The 10,303-nt window shown below is 40.8% G+C and overlaps 1 protein-coding gene across 1 annotated transcript in view; it reads left to right on the top strand.

Moving 5' to 3' along the window:
- FAP (fibroblast activation protein alpha) overlaps window positions 1-10,088 on the top strand; it is a 71,139-nt gene extending 61,051 nt beyond the window's left edge. The window contains exons 22-26 of the mRNA XM_030852605.3: window positions 6,163-6,262; window positions 7,330-7,394; window positions 7,896-7,968; window positions 8,231-8,304; window positions 9,689-10,088. Of these exons, the coding sequence (XP_030708465.1) occupies window positions 6,163-6,262; window positions 7,330-7,394; window positions 7,896-7,968; window positions 8,231-8,304; window positions 9,689-9,790 (414 nt within the window). The 3' untranslated portion in view covers window positions 9,791-10,088. The remainder of the gene's footprint in view (window positions 1-6,162; window positions 6,263-7,329; window positions 7,395-7,895; window positions 7,969-8,230; window positions 8,305-9,688) is intronic.
- Window positions 10,089-10,303: the final 215 nt, after the last annotated feature.

Raw genomic sequence — 10,303 nt, forward strand, 5'->3', positions numbered from 1 at the left:
TACTTCAGTCTTTGAAATAACTGAAAGCCACCTTTTAACTTCACTTCTAGAACATTCTAGGTATAAGTGGTTTGGTAGAGAACCATGTGTGTGGGATGATTTAAGAAACCCACTCATCACATGAAGGAGAGTGAGCTTTATCCATGGCTCTGTAACATGTTTCTCTTCTTATTTTTCTATGTTTCTGTGATCATTACACTCCATTCCTTAAATGTCAGTGTTTTTCTGGGTCTGGTCTTCATTCTTGTTGTTCTTCACTTCCTTGGGGAAACCCATGTGGTTTCAAAGATGATGATGACTGCCAGATGCCTGCCACCAGCCCCCTCCTCTCTCTTCTGAGCTCCACATTTCAAATGGCTACTGATCATATTTTCCAAATGTCTTACAGAGGCCTCAAGCTTAACTCGCCCAAGTTAAACGTATTACAGTCTACTTTAAAACAAGTCTTCATCTTTAATAAGGACCTCACCACACACCTAGTCATCCAAATTAGTTAGTTCAGAGCTATTTTCAGCTTCCCCTGCTCCCTGACTCCAATACTCTGTTGATTAGTAAATTCTATCAATTCTGCCTTCAAACATTTGAGTCTATTCTCATCATCCCCACTGACATTGCTTTAGTTCAAGTTTCTTTATATGTAATCTGAATCAGAGCTCCTCAAACTTTAGCTTGCATAAGCATCACCTGGAGAACGTGTTAAAACAGTTTCCAGGCAACCCCCCCGACCAGTACTCCAGTGTGGAGTCTGAGGGTCCACTTACATGGACCATAGATTGGGTGGTACAGGTTTAACTATTCCAGTTACTTCTTAACTAGCCTCCTTGCTTTGGTCTCACAAACTCCAATGCTGCTAATGAAGTTATTGTTCCAAAACACAATTCTTGCCATGTTGCCTTTTTGCTTACATATTTTCTAGGGCTACATGTTGACCTCAGCCTAGTGCCCAAACACATTTCCTTGCATGCAAGGCCCTTGGCAATCTGGTTGCATCCTACTTTTCCAGTCTCTCTCCCTCCACTTCTCCCCACTCTTTTTTTTTTGCAGTACGTGGGCCCCTCACTGTTGTGGCCTCTCCCGTTGCGGAGCACAGGCTCCAGACGCACAGGCTCAACGGCCATGGCTCACGGGTCCAGCTGCTCCGCGACACGTGGGATCTTCCCGGACCGGGGCACGAACCCATGTCCCCTGCATCGGCAGGCGGACTCTCAACCACTGTGCCACCAGGGAAGCCCTCCCCACTCTTTATGAATAATTTGTTTTATGTCTGTGCTTCCTTTTTCTCATGTGTTGATCAGCCCTGTTCCCTACACCTGCAATGCCCATCCTCTTCTCCCATTCCCCATGTCTTCCTCTCTCCAAAACACAAAATTCCTACCTGTTCTTTAAGACCCAACTCAGATATGAATTTTTGTGCTCCAGTAGCTCTTATACTACTTTTATAGGAACTGCCATGCTTTATCTTGTTTGTGCATTGCTTGCTCTCACAAGAATCAAGAAATGGACTTTGTCTTTCTTCAACTTTGTTTCTCAAATATTTAGCGCAATATTGTCCATCTCACATATCTATGATGCTGTTTAAAATGAGTTTAATCCTGTAAGTCAATGTTCCCCCAAAGGTGTCATGTTAGTATCAGGAAATTTGGGGGAAATGTTCTCTGGTCTAATAGTTTGGTAAACTATGAAGTCTATATAGTAGTGTATATAGCCCCTATAGTAAAGAATCCTGTTAAATTTTGTTTAATACAGTATTACCAAAAAGTATTTGATTCCATGGGTGCCTCTTTTAGTAGTGGTCTTGAAGTCAGTAGGAAGTGGAATTGGAGCCTTAGAAAGATACTCTTGGCTGCAGAACAAAGAGCAGCCTGATGTTGGGGGAGAGAGTGGTCCAAAGGGCTAAGAGAGCAGTAATACGGGCAACAAATACCAAGGGCCTGAATTTAGGCAGTCAAGAAGGGAACAGGAATAGGCCATAGCTCTGAGTGCTCTTTTATAGTATAATAAGCAGAGACCTATGGGAAATTGGAGAAGGGAAAGAGAAAGACGTTGAGAATGACCATGTGGGTTTGTTTAGCTATCACTGTGTTCCATAAGTACCTGTTTCTACGAAGTATTAGCTACCTTAGTGGTCTGAGAAATACTCTAAAGCTAGCCACGCAATTTTTTTCTTTGGTCAATTGGTCAATAAGTTGCAAATCTTACATTTCCCTCCATTATCCAGATTAAGAAGGGGAGAGAAGGCATTTTTATCTTTTTATCTTACACTTTCATTTTTCTGGCACCAAATTAAAGTCCAGTAGCCTGTTTTTTAGCTTCCTCTTAGACATCCACTGTGCACACAGCATTATGCCTAGGAAGTGTCTGTTATGACAGCCGTTCTGACCTGGGCAATTTTGCCCCTTAGGGGACATTTGGCAATGTCTGGAGATGTCGTTGGTTGTCAGAACTAGGGGAGTGCTACTAGCGTCTAGTGGGTAGAGGCCAGAGATGCTGTTAAATATCCCACAACGCACAGGACAGCACCCAACAAAAAAGAATTATCCAACCCGAAAAGTCAATAGTGCTGAGGTTGAACAACCCTAATTTATATGAAGAAAAATTGAAGCAATTATTCTGACAATTGAAGAGCAGCAGGGGTTTTGCCTAAATTATTAGAATAACAACCTCATTTATGGGCTTTGCTTTGTTAATATAGACCTAGCCAGGTGGTGTTGAATAAGCATTAGTTCGTGATTTAATCTTAGCTCCCTTCTCTTCCAGTGACTAATTATAAGCAATTTGAATTGCTATGTGTGATCAACGATGTAAAAGTAGGACAAATGCACCTCTAATGAAACTATGTTAGACTCTGAACTTAAAACTTCCCAAAGAGGTTGCCCTAATGTAGGGATATAGAGGAAGTGGCTTGTCGTCAGGCATCCTGCAGTTGAGTCTCAACTCCACCGCTTACTCTAAATTTATTCTGAGCCTCAGTTTCCTCATCACGAAATGCAACAATAATTTCCTCATCAAGTCAGTGTGAGAGTTAGATGAGTTAATAGGAAAGTCATATATTAAACAAATATTTATTCTATTCCCACTGTGTTTCAGATTGTATTGTCAGTGCTAGGGAGACATTCATTAACCAGACAGACAAAAATCTCTACCTTTATCGAGTTGGGAATGGTTGGGGAGAAAGGCAATAAGCAAGATAAATAAGTAACATATACAGGATGTTAAACAATGATCAGTGCGATGGAGAAAAGCAAAACCAAGCAAGAAAGGAGCAAGGAGCATCATACAGGATTGGTGCAATTTTAGATTAGAAGGACAGGTGAGACTTTTTTTTTTTTTTTTGAGTTAAGACTTCAAATGGGAGGGAGTGAACCATGCCAATTTCTGGGGATAGAGAATTCCAGGCAGAGGGTGGCAGCACTTGCAGAAGTCCTGGGGCTAGATCACGCTTGGAGAGTTCAAAGAACAAGAGGGCTTCCCTGGTGGCGCAGTGGTTGAGAGTCCGCCTGCCGATGCAGGGGACACGGGTTTGTGCCCCGGTCCGGGAGGATCCCACATGCCGCGGAGCGGCTGGGTCCGTGAGCCATGACCGCTGGGCCTGCGCGTCCGGAGGCTGTGCTCCGCAACGGGAGAGGCCACAACAGTGAGAGGCCCGCGTACCGCAAAAAAAAAAAAAAAAGAACATCAAGAGAGCCAGTGAGCAAGAGGAGGTGGGAGGGGGGAGAGAAAGGACACAGAGCCTGTGGGACCACAAAGACTGTTGCAATGACCTTGTCCATACAAACATTAGCTAGTTATTATTATTGTCTGTAGGTGAAATGTTCCAAGCTGCATTATAGCTCCCATCAGAGTACTATTCCATAAATCCCTCAAAATTCTGTGCCCTTCTAAGAATGTTTTTAAAGATATCCTTCATTTAAACAAAATGGCAAGGCATCTAAGTGCAAAGGACAAAATTCTAGAATTCTCATGGCCAATCTGCTCCGTGGGTTCTTTTCTTTCTGCAGCCACCCACTCTGCCTTGGAGCCCCACCCATGGGAGAGCAGAAAAAAGTCAGCTCGGGTGGTTTTTTTTCTCTTTTTTTCTACAATAGAAACAGCTTTTCTAAGCTGCCTGAGAATTTCAAGTACACCTTCTTTTATTGTGCTGCTGCTACACTCGTTTGCTTTTACAAATTCCTAGAGGCAATTTGTATTCATGTTGAAAGCATGACAATTTTATTTACATACTGCCCTATTATCTAATCACTGAATAGATACAAGTTAATATTTTTATAATTCCTAAGATTTTGGACAGAAATGTTCAAAACCCTTTTTACTATATGCAAATGCTTTAATTTCAAATGTCACTCCATGCTATTTTCTGTTCTGGGGCATAGGAGGGGAGAAGCAGAACCCAGTATTATAATTTGCAGTGATCACACTTTTCCAATAAAACCATAAACAGTAATCATATTTCTAAAGGACTCAGGCTTACTCTACTTTCATTTAAACCAAAAATTAAGAAGGAAGAAGAAATCTTTTGTTTCAGTAATAGTTGTTGCTAACCTGCTGATCAAAACAGATTATTCTTATGTTTTAAGTGAAAGTTTGATCCTGATAGAGAATTTTCACTTATCAAAATGATTTTTAAACCCACATGTTCCTTCTATTTTAAAATATATTTTTCCTCTATTAAAACACATTTTAGTTCTTCTCCAAGTATAATGAAAGGAGGCCACGGTATAATTGGAGCTGCCACTTTTAGTCTGTGTTTTGTAGCCAAGGGTCCTCAATAAGATTCCCCAGAGTTGGAAACATAAGACTGTAAACTAGTTAGTTAGCATTCTTTCTCTAACAATTGAATTCAGCAAGATGGTTTAGTTTATTCCCTCAGGCCATGTATTTCACGGATTAAGACTAGACCCAGGCCACTGACCTGCTGCCTGATTTCACCACGTCTGTCTCCTGTCTCTCCCTTGCTCTGTAGGGCTCTCACTCCCACTCTCTCTTTCACCCTCTCTCAAGACTGACTTTTCTGTAGCAAAGGATGATAGGATCTCTCCAGACCGGAGGGCAAATGATTCCCAGAAGTTTGTGGCAATAAAGTCCTAAAAGCAAGGCACACCCTTAGTTAGAGAGTCACACTGTCCTCTTTTGATTTGTAAGGATGTTCCTGTGTTGGGGCAAGAATAAGCCCTGAGAGTCACTTCCTAATCTAGCACACACATTTGGGGTGGAGGGGAGAGGGGAGGGGGGAGGAGGGTCTATGTCCCAGAACATAGACCATGCTCCTAGAGGAAGCATCTCTCTCCCAGCAGGTTAATACAGACAAAATTTGCCTTCCAGGGAGAGATGAGCTTTACCGTGACACTCTGTTCATTTCTTCATTTTTAGGAAAAGGTTCAAATTTTCAAGTGACACAGGCACACATCTCCTTCTGTTATGAGGGTCACATTTCTGAATCACCTACCAATTCCCTGGGGAAGAAAATTGATGAGTGCTAAACCTACTCCAGACTCTGCAATTTGTATCCCCTTTTGTATTACTTTATTTTTCCATTAAGTTGGGGAGGGGGGCATGTAAGATTTTTTAAGACACCAGTGGCTTTTCCTCCTTTGCGCTGCTATGCCAGAAATCCTCAAAACAGAATTCGTAACACTACCTTATACACAGACTCTGGCCGTGTCTTAAACTACTCAAAAGGTTCTTGTGTCCTTCCCTTGCTGTTCTGTTATGAAAATAAATGAGTAAATATACAGATATAAGTGCTGCCTCACAGGAGCTTTTTGCACGTTATGGGAAGTATCTTGCTTTTACTTTTGGGGAATGATCTTCTTTTTTGTGTATTTTTTTAAAGTAAAAATCCTGTTTTTGCCATAGCAAGGTCCTGGTTGGAAAAACATAGAGGGGGGAAAAAAAGAATTTTGCAGAAAAATTGCAATTATAGTATCTCTTAAACTGCCCACACCATGTTTGGATCAGCACACCAAGTATTTGTAATTGACTAAGCTGAAACTGTTGTCATGTCTGGTGGAGTTTTCTACCAAGAGTGCAAGATAGACATTTAATCTACCCTATCCATATTCCCCAGCTCCCATCAGCACTTATTGTGAGTAGAATTGCTATACAAATACCTTAGAGAGTTTATGAGAGTCAATCTGGGACTGACTTGTAACAATGTCTCTATAGTCCTACGGAGGGTATGTTTCATCGCTGGCCCTTGCTTCAGGAAGTGGTCTTTTCAAATGTGGAATAGCAGTGGCTCCAGTCTCCAGCTGGGAATATTACGGTATGGAAACATTGCATAAATGTTGCTGCGAAAACATTTAACACATAATTACTCTATATTTAAGGTTGCTAGGAAAACAAATTATGCAGTAAAATTCACCCCAGCATCACTGGGAAAAATATAATCTATAAATGAGGTTGTTTATATGATTCATTATAATCATGTTGCAATAATCGCAGCAATTTTAAGACGAGGAAGGACTCTTCCAAAACCCAACGTAAGTTATTCTCTTCCAGAAACCGTGTGCCCCCTGATGAACCAAATCTTTAAAATCAGAGTTAACCCTGTTTTCACAGACACACACAGGTGCAGCTGAACTAGCTTTTAAGCACATCTTAGGGAAAGTCATGACGTGACCAAGCAAATCACCGCCATGCCACCGTTTGCAGCTGCCTGTTACATTGCTCTAGAAATCAAAGAAACAAAAATTTGTTCAAGAAGTACACCTTCCGTGTGTGCCTATTTTTATGATGAACATCAATGCAGGACGATTATTTGGAAATAACTCTAATAAATGCACAAAAATTAGCTTTCATCAGATCCTCTTCCCTGTCTTGTGGTGGAAATGAGACAATTGTGACTTGTAGGGAATCTCCATTCAGAGAAAAACGTGTGTGTGTGTGTGTGTGTGTGTGTGTGTGTTTTGGGGGAGGACTTGGGGGCAAAGTTCTATCCCAAATTAATTAAGACACCAATAAAGGTACAAGAGGTGGCTGCATTTGTGATTTCTTTTAAAATATAATGAGGTCATTCCTAGCTCAACATTCCCCCCACTGAAGAACTTTGGGTAGAAGTGAAAAAGTTTAAGAGCAGCCCTTTCTATCGTTAGCTGCTCCTGTTTCCACAGTCTTCTCCTGCATTGCTTCTCCAGCCCTACTGAGGCAACTTGCAGAGCCAATGACTTGGGTGGAGCGTTACAGTAAAGGGCAGCAAGAACCTTCCTCGGCAGCTCCACCTGGGAGATTGATGAGCAGTTATCAAACTTGGGAGTGGGGGGTTCTTGTTGGTTAATGAAATGACACATATCACATGCAAACAACACACTCATATACTCATATGTTTTACAGCATCTATCTACACAGAGCGATTCATGGGCCTCCCAACAAAGGATGATAATCTCGAGCATTATAAAGTAAGCATTTTCTGTTTGATTTAGGTCATTAATTTATTTCAAATGTGCTAAATAATTGGAAAGCAGTCATTCAGAGTTTACAGTTTTGCTGGGTCCCCAAAGCAAGTATGATCATCTTTTGTCAGCTGCAAAACACCTCATTAAAAAGGAATTGACTCCTTTTGGATTCTATTTTTTCTTTCCCCATCCTCCTTCCCTAACTTCCCTTTTCTTCATCCCCCTCCCCAGCCCCTACTCCTACACAGCTTGAGCGGGCATCATTTATGCCTAAGGTCTCACTCATATGTAACATATGACACATAAACTTTCAGTTTTTCAAACTAAGAATCAGATGGAAGTAATGCAAATGATGATGAAAATGTGTTCCTCTGACTCTTAAATATTTATCAACCAAAGCAATACATAATTTCAGTATTGGTGCTAAGTCCATTGCACAATGATTTAGCTAGTTTTCTATTAGAACTTGCAGCAACTAAAATGTTAATTTTTCCCCTTTTCCAGAATTCAACTGTGATGGCAAGAGCAGAATATTTCAGAAATGTAGACTATCTTCTCATCCACGGAACAGCAGATGGTGAGGTTTAAGCAAGACTCTTACACATAAAAATACTGAGCCAGCATCACTTTGTTTAAGAAACATTAAGCATCCTCCTATGCCTGTGCTCAGGGTCAATACCTAAGAGTCAGGGACATTTCCATAAGCGAGTGTGATTACTCACTGCTGACAATGTCAACTGCATGACTAGATAATTGTTGGTGTTCATTTCCAGGCGGTACATTGTCACTCTGTGCTTTCTGGTATTTAACAGCACTTTAACTCTCTCTCTTTGTTGCAGATAATGTGCACTTTCAAAACTCAGCACAGATTGCTAAAGCTCTGGTTAATGCACAAGTGGATTTCCAGGCAATGGTACATAATTTTGTTTCACTCATGTTCATGGCCTTAGACCCCTAAGCTAAAAGGAGGACACTTCTTTTTTTTTTTTTTTTTTAACACTAAAACCTGACAAGGAGGCTGTTAAGGTAGAGTAGACAGAACATTAGCAAATGACTCTTGGATTTTTCATGAACTCCCTGAAGGACACTAGTCAAACCACGTCACCTCTGTTGATCCCAGTTGAGTCATATATAAAATAAAGGCATCCACAAGCTTAGAGGATCTTCTAGCTCAAACATCCAATAGTTCTGTGGTCCTACGTATTAAGTGTAGCTATGTGCTTAGAGTCCCTGTAAAATCTGAGAGGCTCAAAGAAGCTAGAAGATTCTGTTTATTCAGTAAGAAGCAATCGCAGAATGTTATGAGACCTCAGAGGCTCCCTGAAATCAGGTGGTTCCACAGAGTTAGAGAATCCTTCCAGCTCTGCGTTCTCAGTGCCTGGCGTGTGGTCGGCCCATCACAGAAGGTCATACTTTTACTGAGTAAATGAATAAATGAGCTAGCTGTGAAATCCGGTTGCATGAAGAATGGGAAATGGAAACAGAGAGGAAAATAAGGCAAAAGCCAAAGCAAGGGACACAATCCCTGGTGGCTATTGTTCCCCCTCTTCAGGGAACATAAATTCTCCCTCACTTGCTTACGTTGCCCAAGCACCTAGAAAAGGAAAGCCCCATCTTTTGGAAATTTGGTTTCTTAAAATAATTTAAAGAGGGTGAGGTGAGATTTTTCTGATCTTTTTTTTACCCCATTCACCCATTTTTGAAATTGTGATTCCCAAAGTAAATTCAACTCATAAGTACATAGCATTACATCAATAACCACTAGCCACCTTTATTCAGTGAAAGCAATAATCTTACTGGCAACTCTCCAGCAATAAAGTTTCAATTTGTAATACCATCTCCTATGGAGGGTGTTTACAGTTACATGTATTGTGAATTTTCTGCAACAGATAAGAATTAGATTCATGGAATTTTTGAGCTAGAAAGAGCCTTAGAGAAAATCAAATCCAACCCCCTCATTTTTCAAATGAGGAAACCAAGCTCCACAGAAGCAAAGTAACGGACCTAACGCCCCAGCTCTGGAACCCAGGATGCTGGCCGCCGTGGAAGTTCAGCCACCGAGATCTCAAAATAGAAGTTTGAAAAATATGAAACAGTAGTGAAGGTTAATAAAAAGGCTTTAAATCTTCCTGTTCTAAATGTTTACCTGTAACCTATTTTATTTATGCAAGTGTTCTGAGGTAGACTTCCAGCCATAATATTAGAAAAATTATCAGGTCCTGAGAGGACAAAAAGCCAAAGCTGGATGCATTGTGTGTCTGCAGGAATAAAACAGGTTTCTTCCCTTTGTGTTTCAGTGGTACTCAGACCAGAACCATGGCATATCCGGCCTGTCCACGAAGCACTTATACACCCACATGACCCACTTCCTAAAGCAATGTTTTTCTTTGTCAGAGTAAAAACGATGCAGATACAAGACTGTATCACAATCTGAACACTTCCTATAAATGCCTCAGACTGTTTGCTTGTTTTACTCTTTATGCTGTTAAATGTTGGTGTAAACAAACAAACGAATGTTGTTCTGAAGGCTGACAGAAAATTCAGAGGACTCAGAAGTTCAACCTAAATATTGTTTACATTTTCTGGCACTCTGTGAAAGAAGAGAAGAGGAGGCCATACCTTTTGCTTTGTACACAGACAGTGTTTTATCACCTGTTCGTTTGAGGGGAAAAAGAATAAAGTCAGAAGTTAAAATGCTATGATTTTCTCAGTGTGCATTAATTTCAGGTTCCCGTTTCTATCAGAGAAAGAAATGCTTATGTTAGGCAAGTGCTTGAATAATATTAGGTTGGTCACGAAGGAGAAGAATCTAGAAGCAGTTTTGGATTTTTGTAATTAGAACTCCAAATGCTGGAACACACAGCTCAGAGTGTGCAAAAGCATTGTTCAGAAATCAGGTTGGCAATACATTT

The sequence above is a fragment of the Globicephala melas genome, chromosome 7 (assembly GCF_963455315.2).
Source record: "Globicephala melas chromosome 7, mGloMel1.2, whole genome shotgun sequence".
NCBI lineage: Eukaryota > Metazoa > Chordata > Mammalia > Artiodactyla > Delphinidae > Globicephala > Globicephala melas.